General features: G+C 40.3%; 1 protein-coding gene across 1 annotated transcript; it reads left to right on the top strand.

Moving 5' to 3' along the window:
• Nucleotides 1-615: 615 nt before the first annotated feature.
• On the top strand, nt 616-21,594 carry LOC124406127 (sodium/hydrogen exchanger 9B2). Its single transcript, XM_046881515.1, has 6 exons — nt 616-1,343; nt 1,744-2,121; nt 7,751-8,015; nt 9,040-9,240; nt 17,258-17,422; nt 21,017-21,594. The coding sequence occupies exons 1-6, from the start codon at nt 1,033-1,035 to the stop codon at nt 21,548-21,550; spliced, it is 1,854 nt and encodes a 617-aa protein (XP_046737471.1). The 5' UTR covers nt 616-1,032; the 3' UTR covers nt 21,551-21,594.
• Nucleotides 21,595-22,180: the final 586 nt, after the last annotated feature.

Below are 22,180 nucleotides of genomic sequence, written 5' to 3'. Positions count from 1 at the left end.
GCACCGTCTGCCTCGATTTCGCTCGTTCGTTAGTCGAACGACGTTTGCCGTTTGCCGTTTGCCGTTTGCCGTTTGCCGTTTGCCGGTATTAGAATGGGACCCACGTAGAGGAGGCATATTAGTATGTATAGGTATAGCCCGTGCATTGTGCGTTATGGATGTGTCGTGGAGTGCGTGAAGGAGCGAAGGAATGAGTGAGTGCGTTATTGAAGAGTTCGTGCATTATACATTGACATACGTAACGTACGTTCTGCGCTTGCAGGAATTCTCGAGTGAGCAGTAACCACCGGAGTGACCGTCGCATATAGCTGGCAGTGAGCAGCGACCAGCTGAGAGCAGAAGTAACAAGTTGCGGAGAGAAGACTGACTGGACGGTTTATGGGTCGTGATTCGTCTCCGGATAGATTGAAGGATAGATAATTCGCAACTTCTCTACAGAGGCTGCACCGAAAACAGTCGCCTGGATAGGAACGGGAGGAACGGACCCTCCTGAAATCGGGATTAACTGGTCTTCTCGACTTAACTCTGCAGCGAAATGAATGTAGATTCATCGACGTTGAACGGCGGGCGGTTAATTGTCGATTAACATTCAAGAACCTGTTTTGGAGGAAGGACTTCGTCCAAAGTCTGTGAGAAGAAAGAAAAAAAAGTCAGCGTAGTTCATTGTGCACGTGTCACCAGGACGGTGCGGAACGTCATCGTCAATTTCAATTTTCTTCGGTCCGCGTGTTTTTTCATAATTTCATCCTTCGTTGCGAACCGCTTGCTTTTGTCCGTTCTTCTCCTCTATTATATCGCGCGATGTGCTTCGAATGAAAAGTGGACGCTGCAGCTTCTTTGACCGATCGCCGAGTGTCGTGTTACGGTAAGAGAGACCAAAGAGTGGACTCTGGAGTGTGCGTCCGGGTGTTCCGGGAGGCTGTAGGTCGCGAAGGACTCGAGCGTTTGACACCGAGCCCAGCGAAAAGGGAAAGTGAGAAGGGTGAAGGTTGAAGGGTGCATTTGCCGAAGGACTCGGCCGATTTTGGGAAGATGGAAAACCACGTAACGGCGTCGGAGATGAAGCTCAAGGAGTTCGAGGAGCCCTCGAAGCCGACGCGGCGGGTATCGATAAGCGAGCAGAACCTCTCCTTCGACAATTTTGGCTTCGAACATCACCGTAAAATCAGCGCCTGCTCCGAGCCGAACTCCGAGGGACGAAGGAAGTCCATTCTGCACGGCGGAAGTCACTACGGAAGTTCCGAAAACATCGAGAATGGACGCGCGAACGGGAGGAAGAAGTCTGCTCTGAGTCTGAGCAGCTCGATCAGGAGCAAAATCGAATACACCGAGGAACTAAAGAGGCGAGTTTGTATTACCGATTCGATATAACAAACTCTATAAATCCGTTGTCTAAAAATTGAAAATCGAATTTCGATTACCCGATGAGTAAGTTTTCGCCACTCGGTATACGGTATCGTGAATAATTTCCATGTAAACTGTCTGTGTGGAGTCCAGTGAGGCCATCAGCGTTGCGGAGTTGGATGTGGGCGCGGGTAAAATGACGTAGGATTAGTTTTCATCGGGACTTCCGGTCGCAGCGGTAAACCAGAGCCGCGTAGACGCGATTCTCAATGTCGTCGGGATGAAACTGTTTTCTCGCAATTTCTCGTCGTCTCGCGTATCTTCGCCCAATTCTCATTGGACTCTTCACCGATTATTTCATTGCTAACAATTTTCATTCCGTTTCCGCAACACACACAGATCCTGGCTCTACGCCTTTTGCATGCGATGTCACGGCCACGAGGAAGCGACACCCTCCTGGGAACCCCCAGGGTGGAAACGGCTCTGCCCTCAGCCCTTCTTCCCGACTTACAGGAAATTCGCCAGGATACTGGCGCTGTTCATCCTCGGCCTGATGGTCTGGGGCATATTGTACTGTATAATAGGCAAGGACGCCGCCCCGGGAGGACCCTTCTTCAGTCTCGCCGCCCTCTGCATCGCCGCGCACTTCGGCGGATGGTTATTCTCTCTCACCACTCTGCCGGCCCTCATCGGGATGCTGATGACTGGCATGATTCTGCAAAATACCGGGCTCATCAGCCTCGCTGATAAATACTCAACCGTCTTGTCCATTCTCCGGTAAGTCAAAGTCCAATGTTTTCAATATCTCTTAAAGAGAGGGAAGGAAATCGTCGGTTTAGTAGATGGAATGGATTTTCGGTGAAGGATTAAGAGCGATTACATTTCGAGGTATTAACGCGAGTCAGCGAGCGCGAAAATGCGAACAGGATTATATCTGGAAGTGTTTGCAGTACCGGCTGAGTCAGGATCGAGGAAATGTGCTTTCCGCGATAGGTATACTCTGCACATCTCGCGAAGCAACCGTCTAGAACTCGACGATGATACGAGCAATGAGGAGATTGCGATTAAAGTCCGGATCTGCTGCTGGAGTAGGTCGAGATAGTTAGGAAAGTATAAGGAAAGTGAGCGTGGTTCTTTTAAGGACTTTTTTAAGCGTGCCTCGTGCCTCGGACTGCAGTGCCGGATTTAATTGGGATTACAATTAAACGAATGGGAACTTTTCTCGCTGGTTGAAAGTCTCTCTTCTCCTCTTCCCAACTTAACCCGCGAGACGAGAGGAACAATAGAAAATCCCAGGCACCGAGTGGCGGCATATTGGTACTCATTTTTAAGGCCACCCTTCCTCCGACTTCACCCTGCACCGGCACAGCTGACAATTGTGCCAAAAATACACCGGCCGAACTAGGTGATAATAAAAGTGCAGAAGAATGAAATCCGGGACGACAACGTAGCTTTCCTAGCTCTCATAACCGTCGCACCGACCGCGGTGTCAGGAAAAACCTCCGGCACGAGTGCATCGCCGTCTCACTAACGTTAACGAGTTACGAGTCCTCCTCACCCACCTAGCCCGGGTCACTCGGCACACATCGTAACTCGACTCAAAATGTAATATGCAGTCTTGTCACCATTAGCGAGATACTCGCGATGGCAAGAGAGAGAAAAGAGTCAAGTACTGTCAACCTTACCCTGAGGTTGGACGATCCTCGTTGCGCCAAGAGTCAACTTCTATTCTCGAAGGTCGACTCGTTCAAACCGACGTCGTTGAGTCAGCTGTGCGAAGGATTTGCCCCCGAAGTTTCATTTATTTGAATCGAAAATATTTTTTATTTACCACTACTGTCATGTTACACTTGAGTAAAAAATTAACAACCGAAACCAAATTCGTGACTGTGGTTGAAGTACGATAATCGGTTTCTTGATTCGTGGTTATTTCGTGTGACTATTCAAATATATAGTCTATATATCACAAGAATCTTTAAATGTATGTATTTTAATAATCATTATTTCATTTTTAATTCATGTGACAATTTATCAGTCCCAACTGACCAAATATCGAGTTGAATCAATGTTTTACGAATTAATGATACGAATTCTCTTAAAACTTCTTAAATCAATCACCTGACACCACGCTGAAAATACTTTAAGGAAGGACAATGCTTGCTGAAATTTCGATAACGAGTTTTTAGTTTTTGAAATAATTAAGAAAGATGTGATCAAAAATTAGTATACGTTTTGAAAAAAAAAAAAAATTCTGCAATGAAAGAGTATGCGAAAGGAACTTTTGGCAACGGTGCGCTGGAAATTTTCTACCAAAAATTCATTGCGCATAAACTTTGATCGCAGAAAATTGTAAATATTTTTTAGTACACATACTACCGTAATCTAAATTTTGCTCAATGGAATTTTGATATTATTAAAATTTTACCGAAGTCCCCCATTAACGGAACAATTTATTGAACACCATCGGATAGTTGCAGAGCTTTGAAGAAGGGTCTGAAAATCGAAATTGCTGTCTCAATTCCTAATAACTCTGCCTAAACTTGTATAAAAAAACGTGATTCAATTCGCTTGAGTAGCGAAATATTTTTCTTAAATATGGGCGTAGTCAGCTGAACGAAATACTTTCGACTACGTGAGGAGGTTGACTAAACTACGCCATTGGCATTGTCGTATCTGACCTCACAGCGTAGTGCAAGTTGCAAGTGCATTATGTGCGTATAATAACGTGAAATTGTGTCAAATGTCAAGGTGAATGCTGCCAGCCTGTCGTAGAGAAATACATAAAAAGGAATGATGAATAGAGAAGAAGAAGAAAAAAGAAAAACGTAAATAAATAAATGAATATAAATAAAAATAAATAAATAAATCGTGTCCTTTGCCTCGTTTAACTTTTGCCGTCAAGCATTAGCCGGGGGTTAATTCAACTTCAAGTCACGTACGACGCGGTGAGGCTGACTGTAAAAACGCGAAGGCTTCGACCGACGAGATCGTGAAGCGAGTGATCCACGTGCTTTTTCTGTTCTGCCTAATAATTGCGTGCGTCGAAATTTTGATTCCGTAAAAGATTTTTTCGCGATTAATACTTCCGCGATTCATGCATTTTATGCAATTTCGAGGCGATGAATTTTCTCGAAATGCAGCAAATTCGAAATGCATGCTCGACCACTCGATCCGGGTTTGCAAAAGTTCAATTTTAGCCATGGCCAGGGCTTTCAGTTGCCAAGCTGTTATAGCCAACTGCGCCGATACGCGATGGCTCGCATAAAACTGCCATCTTGGAAGGTCGACCATAATTTCGCATTAAAAAATAGTGAGGATTTGAAGGGCTTTTGGGAATCCTTGCGACGCGATAAACTAAATCAATTCACCGTTCAGGGTGCGATAAATATTCATTCTGCCCTCGATTCTAGCCCGCACCCTTGGTAGCTTGGTGTTCGCGAACGGTTTTTTAGCTGCTGGTTACTCGGGAAAAAGAGAGAGAGAGAGAGGGACAGAAAGCTGGGGGGTAAAGAAATGGAGAAACGATAATTATTCGTAATGCCTTTGCATGATTATCAAGTTTCACGTATAGAATGTACATAATTGGAATTGTTAATAAATCTTTACAGTACAAAATTCGACAGTTCGATTAAATACAAATATTAGCACGTTTTAATTAATTAAACGTATACCTGCGAACTCCATCAGTAATTTCAGACAAATTAAGATCGTAAATTAAAAAAGTGGTCAACGGCACGAGCGGTGGGAATTTTTTTTCCTTGTAGGTAATTACTAATTACAAAATTAACAAGATTTATAATTTTTTGTACATCGATTTTGATGATTAAAAAACATGGCGGGTGTACGAAACGGTCTTTCGCAATAAAAATTCTAATTTTAAATAAGGTAGAAAATTGCACAACCTAATCAGTCACATACTTGTACGGGAAATTCAATTTATAGGTAAAGATCTCCGAAATGCTGGAATGATAAGAAAAAAGTTCTAAGGAATGGGTCGTAAATCTTGAACCATCGTAAATTATTGTACAGGCAGCTAAGTCAAGAGGTGGAACAAATCCATTAGGTCAGAAGAATAATGTGTCACTTTCAATTTTCGTCTGTAAGTTGCTACCGACGTTGAATTAGCGATTTCAACCCGAGGCTCGTCAGGTGTTTTAATACATGCATAAAAGAAGCAATTAATAACAAGAGTCGTAAATCCATATATATGTTTACATTTTGTATAGATTGAAGAGGAATTGCGAGGTGGAATTGCTGTAAACGGATGGTCACGCGTCAGATAAGATTACAGTAATGCCAGTGGAGGTGGAATTCAAGCGAGCGCGAAACAATTCCCTAATTAATTGTCGGATAGCCAAGAACTGGGTTTCACGCTAGTAGCTGCATCATTGATCTACGCTGATTGAACTAAATAGTAGTTGACTTACGCGATTAGATAATGCCGAACGATACACACCCTCGATTTATTTGTATAAGGCATTCCCTTCGAAATCGACCGGCTTCTAATCTTCACCATCAGCGATTTTATTTATTTTTAAATATTGTGTAGAGAGTAGAAAAAATTCGCCCTTAACTATGAGTTTCAGATTTTTTGGACCACCGGTTTGATTTTTTACTGCTCCCGGAAATATAAAAATTCAATTTTTGAACGGATAGTCCGAATTGATTAGCTTTGAATTTTACTCATGAGTTCTTTGTTGAAAAACGAAAATTTTGAGACCGAAACGGAAATGGGCAAGTTTTTGGTTCAGAAAGTACAGGCGAAGTGAGTAATTATAAAGTGAGAAAAATCGGATTCAATATAAATTTCTTACGCTTTTTTTCCTCACTTTTCAATTAATTGTTTCTCTTGATCTTGATTTCGGAATTTTCGTTTTTTAACAGAGAATTCATAAAGAACATTTGAAGCCAACCGATTGAGGCTATTCATTCGAAAATTGAGGTTTCGTGTTTTTGGTAGCAATGAAAATCAACCCATTGATTCAAAAAATCTAGAACCCGGTAAAATATATTTTTTTTATAGACTCTACTTTAAAAAAAAAAAAAATTGTCGATGGTACGGGTGATACGTGGGTCGATTTGATGTGGAATGCCTCACATGCATGTACATAATACAATGCAGACGATCGCCGACAGATTAAGATATTACGGATCAGCTGAATTGCTTCTTTCGCGGAGTTGAAGAAATCGGTTTCGGACTGTTACTGCATAGCGAAACAAAGAGACGAAGAGGCTTCTTGTTTTCGTTTGAAATGAGAAACAAAGTGAAAACAACCAATATACTCTAATTATTGTCCATACATTGCACTTAACGACCTTAAACGTGTGAGCTCGTAGTGACGCGTTCAAAGTTACTTAACCTACTTGAATCGGCCGCTGTTGACAATAATTGCCCGTTCTCTTAACAAATTTACATTTTATTTGTTGATCGGTTTCGCGTGACGACGCCCCGTTAGCGAGAATATAATAACAATAACAATTAATAACAAGAATAATTCCAACCAACTGCGACTCTATAATGCGTCTGAAAATTATATTTCAAGATATACACGAGAAGTGAGGCGGGGAAAAGTTATTAGAGAGAAAAAGTTGAAGAGAAGAAACTTCGTAATGTCAAGTCCGATAAAAAGTCACGAAACTCGAGGCACCAAAACACTGGCAATAAAAACTCATGACCAATTATTATCGACGATTGACTGACTCTACGACGATCGTATTATAATCAAATTTAATAACCACTCATCGTATGAATCTTATTTGTAAAATAAGTGCTTGGATTTAATGTATAGACTGAAGATTCTGATACTGTTTATCGGTAATCTGATCACCGATAAATTTTTATCTCAAAATGATGCTTCGCATGAATTTTAAAGTTACCGAAGTACATATTTATAACGATCACTTGATCGCAGCGGAATAATTCCGAAAGGAATTCACTTTACAACAAAGGGTTGATTTGTTTTTTATCCTCAAGATGCAAAGGATCGTAACCAGTAATGAGATAACCATTTCTCAGGAGACTCAAATCTTAAATAAATCGAACAGCTGATTTGAATTTCCTCGTTCCTGTATTAACGTCGTTCGTTGAAAAAAAAGCATGTATCGTTTGAGCGCAGGAATCATTGCTGGCAAATAAATTATATCGACAAAATAAATCGCGGTTGTTCCGGTGAAAATCTCGCGCAGTGCGTGGGTTCATTTTTTTAATAACTCTGAGGCCAAAGGATTGAAATCATACAAGAATCTATAAAAATGGAATCTCACAACAGCCGAGAGATCCGAATGAAAACTATCTTACTCGCAATTCCGTAAAATAATTTTAAGGAAGCCTCGCCCAGCCAACGTTGGGCATCACCAGATACCATATACACGTGCGATACAATCCCGTTTCTTTTTTTGCCCACAGGAAGTTCGCGCTGGTTATAATCCTGACGAGAGCAGGATTAGACCTGGACCCGGAGGCGCTGAAGCGTTTGCGAATCACGGTGCCGAAGATAGGTTTGATACCGTGGGTCGTCGAGGCTGGTGTAACGACGGTGGCCTCCAAATATTTCTTGGGTCTTCCATGGGTGTGGGGACTCCTCCTTGGGAGCATAATCGCCGCTGTATCACCGGCGGTGGTCGTTCCTTGCCTCTTCAGGCTCAGAGTAAAAGGATACGGCGTTGCGAAGGTGCGAATATCGAGGATCAATAATTGGAATATGCACAAGTTATTCTGGTTGTTAAAAATATTGCGGCATGTGGCGCTGCTGCGATCTGCTCTCTCTCTCTTTCTATCTCTCTCTCTCTGCAGGCATTGAAAATTAAAGGCTAATTATCGTGTACCGAGAATATGCGGCAATATTTATTCAAATCGTTCGTACCGTATCGCGTCACACACAGCAATATTCAGACTCGACGTTGTCCCGAAGACTCTTTCGTCTCGTTATACTTCGATATTGAAATCAGCGTGCAAATCACATTTGTATTTCGATAATCGGTAGTTAATTGAAATGTTCTCGTTATTTCTTCGGGTAAAATTCAGTGAGATATTATCGACGTCTTCACGGTACCGGTTGATAAGGAGTTTGCAAAAATCGCCTCGATCAAGCTTAATTATCGACGACAATTCGACGAACCCGTGGGAAAGAAAATTTTGAAAATCATTCGAAACGATTGACTGCCACTTATCTCAAGAATTTTTCTGTTTGAAAATGGTGAAAATGTAAAATCAACGTCACCGGACTACATGAAAATACACACCCTAGGTGTGAATTCGACAAAGTTGAGTTAATCACGTCCAATGATCTATTTGCCAGCGCCGTTAAGCCGACGGCGAGTGCGCAGCGGAATAATTACACCGATGAAAGCTTCAGGGCTGGAATTAATCGCTCCGACTAAGCCTCCATAGGCGTGACCCTAGTTTAGAACTAACCTAACCTAACCTAATCTGGGCCCGACCTAAGCAACGTGACAAATACCAATTGACTCGACTGACCCAGCAGCTCCCCAGCTTCGGTCACGAGACTCTGCTGTGCTGACGATTCGCTTCTCTCTCATTAGACGAACAGTCACGCGGTTCTCCTTCGTTTTTACTCTCACATTCAGCCGCAGCGACGTTCGATTTAATTCGAGAGCCGCCGATCGAACCGATCGAACCGAAATTCGGTTTTCAGAATGAATTTTCTGATTTTATTTATTTTGTTTATTTTTCAGGGGATACCAACCCTGGTGATCGCCATTGCTGGGGTGGACGACGCGGCCTCGGTCGCCATCTTTGGAATTATAAAGAGCATCATGTTCTCCAACGACGCGTTGTGGTACCAAATTTTGCAGGGACCGATTTCGATCTGCGGCGGTATCGGTTTCGGCGTCCTCTGGGGCTTCCTGGCCAAATACGTACCGGAGAAAAACGACGTGAGTATAAAGATTGGAATTTTCATTCGTCGTTTACAATTAGAATCGTCGGCACGTGGTCCGGCTGGTTAAGATCGTACGCGTCGCACACAACCGTCTGCAATGGAGTGGCGGTGTTTTATTCGATCAATCTCAATGAATGAAATTTAACCGCGTGACAACCTCGAAGCGTCGAGCCTGAAAGAGAAAGACGAAACAAAAGTGGGATCAGAGTCGATGAAATTTAACGGGCGCGACTTTTTCTACTCGATCGTTATTTCATAAAGATCAACGCGAAGATGGATGGGAAATTGCGAAACGAAGTGTTGCTGTGTTTTTCGCGAGAGTAACGTATCGGCAAGTACGCGATTTTCGTCATTACCTTCTCTGCATGTAAGGATAAAGTGAAAAATAAAAATACCTCAACGTTACGCACCGCGAGTCACGTGGACCAGAGAATATTGTTGATACACGTATTACGACTGTCGTCATGTGACGAATCTCATGCCTATCGATGTGTCACGCCAAGTCGTTTCACACCCGGTCCAAGAAGTCACATGGCGATGGCGGTGTTAATTGACCACGTGCTTACAGTTATATTATATCTGCATATAACAAATATATATATATATATATATATATATATATATATATATATATATACATCTACTATAAGACATACGTGCAGCGCACGCAATGTCCATGTACTCCAGTTTATCGAATCAGTCCTGTTTATTCGTTTATACTCTTATGTACGTCGATCTTTTTTCGAGTATGGATATCTCACGCCTGCATTTATAAACTGACACCAGAAGTCGATTAATTGCTAATCTCGAAGGTATCCGTACATCCAACATTCCATTTCTATGTTGCCCTGCAGTCACGTGCACCGTGGACTTGGGATACGTAAACGTTTATAGAAACATTTCGTTTGTGGAGAAAACATTTACCTTTAGGTTATAGAAAGTGAGGAAACTCTGCCGGTTCAGATTATCTGATTTCATGTATTCATTTCAACATCTATCCTCGGGGATGGTTGCCAAAGACAGAAGGCAATTCGGTGTGAAATTTGAATATTTCACCACGCTTTGAACACCGCAAAACAAACACGAGGAAATCAGGGGTTTCGTAGTAATTTTCGTTTTCAAGTTCCTAGAAACAACTTGTAGATCAAATCAGCTATGCATCCTTAAGGCTCCGTACCCACGAGTGCACGATTCGTTGTGTATCGCGTCTTTTGACAAAAATTTCGACCAATTATCGTCTGGTTTGATACTATTCGATATTATGATGACCGAAATCAGCGGTGAATCACCGTCAAGATAAGTTATTTAAAAGTGACGATCATTTACTGCATAGATCCATACATTTATCCAAGATGACATCGAAAAGCACTAAACACGTGACTTGCAATTATATGTATAACACGGTGTTCGCCACTTTGTCACAAAGTTTCCAGCTCTTGAATGTTTGGATCGCCAATATATAGGTATATATAGGAACTAACGATAAGGGAACGTCGCCCCAACTTGCATCGTTGTAATTTCGTAATGATCTAATTCGTGATTCATCGGCACCAGTAGGTAGGCCTCTTCGTAAACTCTGGTAGATGAGCAGGGTGTGAGATTAATTTTAGGGTTGATTGAATGCAGATCGCACGGTATAAGGGCCGGGATAACTATAACAGCAGGATGATTATAGAGCAGGAGCCAATTGAGCAGGTCTGCCAATGGAAGTCGTTGCATTGTTCCTTCAGAGATATATCTATTACGTACATTACGGTGTTTGAAAAACAAAAAGAAATTTTTTTTCCTCTTTCCAAGCGGGTTCAAAAGTTCAATTTAGTTATAAAAATACGCCTGTTCAAATTCGAGCTCTTAATATTACCATTAAGAGGTCGCACATCGCACTTTTCTATTCTCCATAAGAAGAATAACATGAGAAAAAATGGTTATTGCTGCTGAATCTAGTTTTTTGAAAACTTATTCAGGGTCCTTGCATACTTTGAAAAAAATAAGCAAAGGAATGAGATTTACAAATTTTTCAATTGCTGCTCGCGGATTTTTCCTTCCAGTTTTAGGTGCCGCCGCAGTAGACGTCAAAAAGTAATAACCCAGAATTTCCTGAGATTTCGAATAATTTCATTAACGAAAGAAAAAAAAACTTGACTGTATTTCACAAGAATTTTTTTATACAGAATGATAATAGCTATAATTCGTGATTCTTTCATTTCACAGTATTATAATTTCGGATATCATTTTGATGGAGAATCGTCGTCGGTAAATCTCTCAATAACAGATGACAAACGCGAATCCCAAATTTTTGAAAAAAAGTTAGAAAAAAATAACAGCAGCGCCGCTTTGACGAAATCTGTACTTGTTCCGTCAATCGAGCTCCCACTTGCAAAAATAATCACAAATCCAGCGAACGTTGTATCTACCTATAATATTGTACAGCTTACTGCAGCAGCGAATTTTTTTTCTCTTCGTTTGAGTAGCTAGGAATTGTTTATTTCTTTCTTTTTTTTTTTTTTTTTGCAGAACCATACACACGTCCATGTACAATATCACCGTGTACTGTGGGGTCTGAAAATGTTTTTTGCCGGAGACGAGGAGCACGGGGTATAATAAATGAGAAAGGGAATAAGCGATTTCGGGTGAAACATGATAATACACCATCGTTTGTAATAAATTTTTGCTGGAAGGTACGGAGTTTGGCAACGGCTTTAACTTGGCTGAATAAAAAACGAAAATAATAATAAGGGCAAGAGAAAAAAAAAAAAATAAATAAATAAAATAAAAGCGAAGAGAAACTCCGACGGGAAAAAAAAGAAGGAAAAGGAAAAAACTCCGAAAACTCTGCCGACTCGAGCCGCTCTATTCGATTATAGTAGGCGCGTGCGCTTGCCGAAAGAATTTAGCATAAAAAGCAATAATGCCGGGGAATGTCTGACAATATAAGGTGGCAGCAGTCAATCTCTACGAGCAATAACGGCGGCGGGCCGACAGACGCGTCTCTCCTCTCTTTCTCTTCTTAGACTTTTTTTATGCTTCCGGGAACGCAGCGGGAAAATTAAACCGATTGGTTCGGCTCCGCGGCTCGACTCGATCGTCTAGCTTTCGGATAATCTGCAAAGTTATTGCAAATCACGCGGCCTGACCGAAAAACGGAAACTGAATAACTAACATTCGGCAACAGGCTGCCGCCGGAATCCTCTTTGCTCGTTACTTCGTTCTTTGGATCCTCGGCTCTTCAACTTCCGCTTCGACTCTGTCGTACGTTATAGCTCCGATTAGGTATCGTCAATTTTTAGTGGAACGGGAATCGTCGAAGAGACACTGACGGATCAGAAGTTGATCGGTATAATATCGAATCGGTAAAATTTTCAACCTATTTTTAAAGTTTAAAATGATTGTCAGATTTAACCATTTCTTGAACCAAATTGCACTGTTAAAATGGGAAAGCATGAAAATTCAAAATAGAGCGCATAAATATTCTACGCATAGTGGATTTTTCTTGCTAATGATACTCCGGCTACTTTTTTATGCTCGTGCAATGTAAAATTTCTCGAATAAACTTCCTAGTTCCATATATATTGCACAATTCTGTGGCTGCAGGGCTGCAGTTTACCGCAGCGACACCCGCAGTGCTTCAGGCGCGATCTCAAGTTTTTTCCCCGAACGGAGAGAGAAAACTATTACAACTATGACTATACGTATAGGTACCAAATAACCGAGATACATTTCCGATAGTTTCGCGTTTCTTTCGCTCCGTGCACAACAGCTACCTACGTAAAGGGCTTTAATTTTGGCGAAAATTGAAATTGAAATTGAAATTGAATTTCGAAATATAGAATAAATCGAGGGATTCTTTGATCGCTGGACATTCGTGGCTATAAATATATATAGGTGTAGAATTGAGGGAGAAAAATTGGATCGAATAAAAAATGCGAATATCGTAAATATAATAACATTCCAATTTCAGAGGAAATTTTATGTACCTAATCGAGTTTTGTTTCACTCGCCGCTCGGAAAGAATGCGTTTCGTTTTACAGAGAAAACCACTGCTGAAGAAATGTATTTAAACTTTAAGTCGTGCAGCTGAATGATTGTTTATTCGAGTCGAAGCAAGGGAAAAAATATTTACTCATGATTATCGATGATACTGACGTAACGTGAAGGTAATCGATTCGACAGATTAACTACGCTCAATAATAATTGTTGCGATAAACAGTTTCGCTTCATCTTCAAATATCTGTCTCATCTAAGACATTTTTTGTTCAAATCAATCGCGGCATCGACGATCAAATTTACGATACTGTCACGATTGACGGGATCTGATAAAGCCGCGATTCTGGAAACGTGAAAAGTTCGTCCGAGATTCGGAGTTGAGATTCGCAAATCGACGGAAAAGACCATTTTTTATTGATTTTAATCGAACAGCGGACGGGAATTATTCCAGAATATTGTTTTATTGAAAATATCTGTACGAATCTGAAGAAAAAACCTGAACGCAGTTTCGAGAAAAGGATAAATCGTTTCGTAGCTATGAAATTTCAGCAGTTAATAATGACACGCGCGTAGTTTCGAACTCGTGATTAACCAATTAGAAATAATCAAAATCATACCTAAGATATCGCGCAAATACAAATGATCCGTTTATCAATTATAATCTACAATCGTGATTTCCGACGCAGTCATAAGCTGCTGACGAAGTGAAGAACTGGCCTGTCAATATTTTCTTCGTTCACCTTTTTTTCTCCTCTCTCTCTCTGACTAATTACCAACGGAGTTAATTTCGCATTGGCATTATGTTATTTCAGGGGATTACGAGCTTTCAGTCACTCGTGACCGAAGTGCTAATAGGAATAATCCTAAGAGATTAAAACTCACCGCTGCGGGTAATTGCAAGTGTAACCAATGATTAAAACAGAGTGAAAAAAAAAAAAAAAAAAAAAAAACTTTCAAGCATCACGAGTTCAAAACATCACCGGTTCAAAAACAAACCTGGACGTTATTATCCACGGATTGTATACATTTATTGCATGCTATATTATCAGCATAGAGATAAGGATTTTCCGGATACAATTAAGGCTTATTTTGCCTCACCGAGTTCGAGTACTTTTGATAAAAAAAAAAAAAAAAAAAAAAAAAAAAACAAGAAAAAAGCGAACAATCGGAACATGAAAAATCATGATAAAACTGCGGAAAAGAATATTTTCGGAAGGTTTTTGTTGTAGAAAAAAAAAGTGGACATGAATGAAAAATGAGAAATTTATGCCGTATAACGAATGCATTGCGTTACGTAAGTGGATATAATGTAACAACCTTGAGAGTTAAATTGAGAGGAAACTAGAATATTCCACGCGCCCACAGCGATTTCGCGGCTAACCTCACGACCAACTCCGGAGCAACAATCAATAATTGGACGAGTACCTCGCGGCTGGAATCCCGGCTAAACTGATCGTGGGCCGAAATTTGTCTAATCGTAAGTGCATCTATTCACCGGGATACTCATAGCGCTTCGTGTATCCTAATATTCGGCTGCGAGCATCCACGTGGGATAGATTAGAGCCTGTTTGTCAGTCGACTCTATACAAAAATCATAGTTCTATATTGCATTATTTGTACAAGCTAACGAGAGCAAGTTGGATCATTAGCATCTGGGCGATAAAAGGAACCCTACGAAATGCCAATTCGCGTGTATTTGAGAGTCGAAATTGAGCCTGAATTTTCCATCGCGGTCGGTAATCCGGAGAAAAAACGATCTCGAAAAGATTTGTAAAAAAAAAAAAAAAAAAAAAAAAAAAAAAAAAAAAAAATACAGACGAGAAACAATTTTTCAAATAATTTCTTATCGATGGAAAGTTTCTTCGGGAAATCGAAGTGAATAAAGTTTGCAAAAATTTTTAATCTAAATTCTCGGAAGTTTGAAATGAAAAAATTCCAGCAACCAAAAATTTGACCCCCCCTGGCAGATTTTATAACTGGAAAGAGATCTGGACGATAAAAAATTTCAGCAGACTTATAGAGCTTCCTCGAAAGTTGAAGTGTAAGAGAATTTTTGAAGGGAGAAATTTTTTCAAAATAATCATTTTGAACCGCGTAATCCCTCAGCTAATTGAACGCCGTTTAATCCCGAGGGAGTCGATAAGCCTCCCTTTCCTTTCTTGCCGAATTCCCCGAGCTCCAGGTTCATCGAGTAGCTTGGTTATCTGCTCGAAGGGCGCAATTGCCGCGGCCGAATCGGTGCCCCGAGGATTTTTCGGGGCGGCGCGTCGAGGCATAAAAGTGACGAACTTTTCGTCTCTCTACTCTGCAAAGGGTTACGTAGCTAATCTTCATTACACGCCAACTGGGTATCGGAACTGTCGAAAGTGTTACGGAGCTCGCAGCCGCTCCACGCCTGTTTTTTATGGGGATCACTTTTCCCTCGTACCATGGAATTCTTGAACCAACAAGGTAGATTTTGTCGTAATCCATTCGCTTCGATCGGGATCGCGAGAGATTTTTCTTACGAAAAATTTCATTACTTGCTTCAACCATTGAGCTCTTTGTTTTTGTACAACAATTTCATACTTTTAAAACAAAACGATCGAGATGCGTTGAATCAAATTTTAAGTCATTTCAATCGCACATTTTCTGAATAAATTGATAGTCAACATGATCATTCAAAAGCTTGATTCCATTTTATATTATTAAATCGTCACATGTGTTTCGTCCGATAAAAGTATTTTCTTACTTAAAATAACAATAAAAAATGAAATTTTCCTCAATATGTCAAGATATTGAAAAAAAAATGAATGTCTTCTTTTATTTTTAACAAATCGTCCGGAAAGATGTGAGAAAATTTAATCCACGGAGAATCGGTGAACTGAAAACGCTCTCTATACCTAAATACATTGTAACCGCGCGTATACACACGCGTCTCAACGTTATAAATATGATATACACGAATGTTTATATACCACAGCATAGATAAGCCGGGGTATTGCATCGCATCGTTGCATGATAAATCGTCCCTGCCAGACGAGTTTTATGCCTACATACTATACACATAGGTATACATACATATAATACATACATAATATAAAGACAGGTGAACGTATGTACCTACAATATCTATTCGTTTTACATATCAAACGTACAGGTAAGTGCAACGCATGATGCTTCAGGTGCGTGCAATAAATGTACATCCATACGTAGTTGTATATTATACAATAGCGTCATAGGATACTTCGGCTAATATTTCGCGAAATATTATATTTGCCTCGTGGCAGTATTTATGCCCGACGATCGTTTCGCACCTGCACCAGAATACACGGACACCTCTAAAACGGAAGTTTCATATGAAACGGAACGCATCCTGCACACACAGCGGACGTGGATGAAATGTGTCCAACGACCTTTTGCGATATATCGCGATGCGGCTTGGCCCTCGCAAATACTCGCAATATTCGCTGGCTTAAGAGTTTAAGTGGCAAACGTTTTCCTATACGTATAACCCCGGCACTGCACACTTGCCCGAACTTTATACCGAGTACTTTTGCACCCTTTTGTCCAAAAGAAACTGCGTAAATAAATATATGTGTGTATATATGCATCGTACAAATGGTATGCATTGAAGAACGGTGGAATATTTTTCCTACCTTGAGTCTTACTGCAGAGGCGATTTACAGGCGCGTCGCTTTACTGCAACTGAAACAAAATCATTCGATATTTATTGTTTGAATAAATGGGAAGGAGAAATTGTACGCGTATGGAAGGGTGAGGCAAAGTGGGCACCTTAAAATTTTTTATTAAATATGAATTATTTCGGAAATTATAATTACTCTGAAGATTTTATTCTGATTTTGGGCCTTATTTTCATGTATGGCCTACTTTGCCTCACCCTCCCCGTAAATGAAATTCATGACAGTGATAGATTATGGTTGAAAACATTGTCTACTTCTGTGCAACGTTTTTCTGCAAATCGACGTTGACTGTGATTGTTGTTATCATTATTATTAACCTTGTTATTTCTCCGTATCGTTTTACAGCCCTACATGGTGCCGCTGAGAATCTTGATGCTTCTTGGGGGTGGTCTAATCGCTGTATTAGGAAGCGAGGCTATCGAACTCGGTGGTGCTGGACCTTTGGGTGTCGTTGCGGCAGCTTTTGTCAGTTGTTACTTCTGGCAAAAAGACGGATGGGACGTCGAAGACGTGAGTGAATCATCCCTATATGCGATATCTCTAGTATTAACGACGGTGTACGATGTCGTGAGCAAATTTTTCGGCGACCAGAAAATCGAAAAACAAAATTTGGCTACAGTTGATCGAATTTCAAACTCTGTTTTGGATGTCTGCAGTACTTTCGACAGAACGCTGCGTCTATGATATTTCGGCAAACTATATATAAAAGACGATTTTGCGAAACTCGAGTAAAACAACCACAGTGTACGGATCTACGAGATCAACGATTGAGAAATTCAACGCTAATCGGAGTTTTTCCCCGAGTTTTATTTATTTAATTTTTTTTTTTCTCTTTCTTTCTTTCTTTCCTTTTTTATTTGTTCTACCTTTCCCGAGATTGAGTTACACCGCCGCGCTCTCCTCCAACGAAAGAGCTGAGAGGTGAGGAAAAAATCGCCAATATTTTTTGGTTCAGAATACCAATCGTTTAATCACGACGCAATCAGCGCGTCTTCGAAAAAGAACCATCCAAGGGAGCCTGTAACAGGTTTATAGTTTTTCTATCGAATTGCTACGAAGTTGTTGGGGGCACGGCGAACCCGAATTAGACGATCAGCCATGGGCTAATCTTTGTAGGATGAGAGAAAATGGTGAAGAGGAGGGGAGGGAGGGGGAGGCATCGTGATCGATGCGAGACCCGGAAGAGACATATATATATGTATATACAGGTTAGAAAAGGTATCCCACGCGGAGATTCTCCACGAACATACGATCAGCAGTCAGCTTTCTTACGATTACACGTACCTAGAGGTATAATAGTGTAAAAAGTGAAATTTCATAAATCAATTTCGTGATTGTTGTGAAAATAATGATAATAATAGTAATAATAATTAATACAATAATGATAATGATAATAATAACAACAACAATAATAAAAATAATGGTAAACAATTAGCCAATCAGGGAGAATTTTCGAATGAACAAAAGGGCGTATAGAATTAATTAAAGTATTAAAAAAAAGGTCGGGGGGGGGGGGAGGGATTTGGAGGTGAGGAATAATTGCTGCGAGGAGGACAATGGTGGAGAAATATAAGATTAAGAGAAATGAGGAGGGGGAATAATAGGAGAAGGTGCTTAAAGAGGTGAGAGAAGAAAATCGACTTAATATACCTTATACATATATATATATATATATACATATACATCTATATATATACTTATGTAAACCGCCTTCGTCGGCGTGGCGAATTATTAAATTAATAAACTCGTCCGTTATTTACTATGCATATATTACATAGTATACATAGGTGCGTATATATAAGGTATACTATATACAATAGTGCCGAGGCTGGCGGAAAAAACTTTTTAATCAACCAAGTTGGGGCCGATAAGGTTAATGAAGTGGATCGAGACCCCCCCCCCTTCCCCCTCAAAAATTAAAATACCACCAAAAAAAAACAACGAAAAACAACGGAGAAAGAAAAAAAGACCGACATACCGTTAAAACTGCACTTACCGCCATTATCCTCATCTGAATCGGTTTAATATAATCACTCACGTATAATTTACCTGAACAATTACAGACGAGGTGAAATTTTTCGCCAGATTCGAGCGGACAATTAAAAACTAATAAAATTAAAAAAAACCATATTAAAGAAAAAATTACATGCAACGTTATTCACTTTCCATTATAGGGTGACTGGCTCGGGTCGTCGTCGGACGATTATCGAATATCGCGTGTATTGCACCATGTATAATTAATCAATTGCTGTATAAGGCACTATACATATATAGGTATGACGCAGTCCGTTCGTGGCGAGAGCGAAATCGTAATTGAGATGGGTAAATACGCAAGGGAAATCCCAACCGTCAATTCGGAGCAGAGGTTTCATCGCGCCATTACCTATTCGTACCTTGTTCTACATACCTACACATCTCCATAGACCGGTGTAATTTGGTGAACACGGTGCATGGCTTCTACGGCTCGATCCGTCTGCTCGACGTTCGGCAAATTTGCGGCCTGGAAACGTTAGTTTCCATTACAATCAAAAAGGAATCTCGTAGCGAAATTTATGTGGCGCAGGCGCTGGTCCAACAGAGATACACACCGGAAAGAACGTTGCGGGATAAGAAAAAAAGTTTTGAACTCAGAAATATGTAGGAAAATTAGTCAAATTGCAATGACAACTGTAGGCTGCTTGGTAGAAATTTGAATCCTGCTGTGATCAGATTTTCGAATTTAGAAGGGCGAAGGCTGGAATAATCCGGTTAAAATGAAACTTGAAATTCAATTTTCTCGGGAATAATTTTACACTCGAGATTCTCCGCTGCGGAATTCTCTCTCTCGGTATATAAACCCTTGATTTTGTGTTTATAATTAGCGAACCCGAAAGTATCGCTGAAGGCATGTGAATATTGTCAGAAGGTTGCAAAATAAATTTGTAAACTAAGAATCATACTACAGGGACGAATAAAAGGCGCACTTTTCTTCCTGTTATTACACGCATCGCGTTATAGCACGGGAACAATTTTCACGGCTTGTTAAAAGTAAGATAAACAAATGTAGCAATAAAGTTTTTCAAGTTTTGAAAGCGAGCTTGCGTGATTTATAATTAACGTTTAGCTGAACAATGAGCGATTGAACTGATCTAAGCAATAATATATCTGACAGCTAATCCTATCGATACTACATAACAAATACATTATCGACTCCTAATCTACCGAAAAATAAACGTGTAAAATCGCTCTAGAAATTATTGAACCAACCTCTTTCTGTGAAAATTAATGGTCTTCTAATTTCGAAATTTTTACACATTTATTCATGGGGAATTCCATTAGAATTTGACCAACATCTGCCCCTTGCGATTGCTGATTTTGTTTAAATAAATTTCCTGAAACATTACCCTGAATTGTTCAGATTGTTTATTTAACTGGTTAATTATTTACATGTTCAAAGTGGTTTTCAATACGACCTTTCTTAGGATTCTCAAAAAGTTCTCAGAAACTGTGTTTTCTATTCCAAATTTTTCAAAACCGGTCCCACGATGGGCCGATTGTTTCCATTTTTTTCAGCAATTTCAATTCTTTATCAACTAAAACATTGTATGGACGGTATCAAAATTTCTGAAAAGTACTAAAAATTTCTATTTTTCACTTGGACCATTTCGATACGGGTTCCGTTACGGAGCAACTTTGTCTATTGTTCTATTAAATTCAATTTTTTTTTTCATTATTTTCATAATGAAACCAGTCTAAAAATGTTCTACTTAAAAAATGAAAGTTTCAAGAATTCTTCATCAATTTTAGTTGACAAAAAAAATTTTAAATGTTGAAAAAAAATCTGCCCGTCATAAGTTCGGTTTTGAAATTTTCGTAAAATAAAACAAAGTGTTTGAGAATTTTGAAAAAGGTCCTTTTCAAAATCACTCAATATTTATAAATAATTAACCAGTTAAATAAAAAATAAACTGATAAACTTGAAGATACCGTTTCAGAGTTGGGAGAATCGCAAAAAAATTTTTCAACAAAACAAAAAATGTTGAAGATTGATTTGTCACCGACTCTAGCATCGTACGACCCATTGCCAATGCGATAATAACAAAGTCCGCGTTCTCGTGTCCGCAGAATCCAGTAGCAACGGCCTTCGAGATATTCTGGATGATATTCGAGCCGATCCTCTTCGGTATAACGGGGACCCAAATAAAGATCAACGATTTGAACGGCACGACCGTCTACCTGGGAATCGGAGTGCTGGTAGCAGGCATCGTGATCCGCATACTAGTGACGCTGGTGGTCTCGATCGGCTCGAACCTGAACATGAAGGAAAAGGTGTTCGTGTCCTTGTCCCTGATGGCGAAGGCGACGGTTCAGGCTGCACTGGGTCCGACGGCACTGGAGCAAGTTTCCGCCGAGGATGCGGAGCGGACGGAGTACGGAGAGACCGTCCTGATGCTCTGCATCCTGTCGATCCTGATAACGGCGCCGATCGGTGCCATCATTATAACCCTTGCAGGTCCCAGGCTTCTTACAAAAACGCGAGCCGCCGAGCAGCCCGAAGAATGGAACAGGATACGCCGGCCTTCGATGCGAGACATATCGATAATAAACGAGGAAATCGATATGGAAGAGGAAGATGCCGCCGAGGAGACGAAGCCCTGACGAGCCTTTCTCTCCCGAATTCATACACGCTTGGATGGAATTAAGGAGCTAACGGAAGACGTTATTTGCGCGGATGTGTAACGAGTGTATCAACGCTGGGAGAGTTAAAAGGGGGAGTTTTTCCCTTTTCCCTTTTAAATCGTCACTCTCACCAACGTTTTAACTACCGTCGTTATAACTCGGCGAGTTATGATTTTGTGCAGTGTTTATCGTCACTGCTATGAAATCGTCGTGATCGTCATTATTGTATTGTTATTTTCGTAGCTTTAATCTCCCACATCGGGTTTTTGTTCCTCGACTCGATTTGCGGTCGTTTTTACGTTTTGCAGTACGAAGACGAGCTGCCGTAACTCTTCTCATAATTTCCTTGAAACACTTCGAGGGGTTCGGGACTGTGTTTAAAAGTCCGGAATATGTTTCCCGGGTGCGAAGCTTTTCCAAGCTTGTAAAAGACGCTCGGAATCTGTTTCTTGGTTGCCTACTTTATGCGTAATAATAGTGAATGATTATTTGTACATAGCAATTAGTGCGTTTGATATATTATATTTCACTCATTAAAACGAACAAAAAAAAAAAAAAAAAAAAAAAAAACTCTGTCGTAATATCAGAGTCTATGAAATAAAAATTGGA

This window comes from Diprion similis, chromosome 4 (genome assembly GCF_021155765.1).
Source record: "Diprion similis isolate iyDipSimi1 chromosome 4, iyDipSimi1.1, whole genome shotgun sequence".
Lineage (NCBI taxonomy): Eukaryota > Metazoa > Arthropoda > Insecta > Hymenoptera > Diprionidae > Diprion > Diprion similis.
Note: the sequence above shows the minus strand (reverse complement) of the source record. Positions and strands in the feature narration are given on the sequence as shown.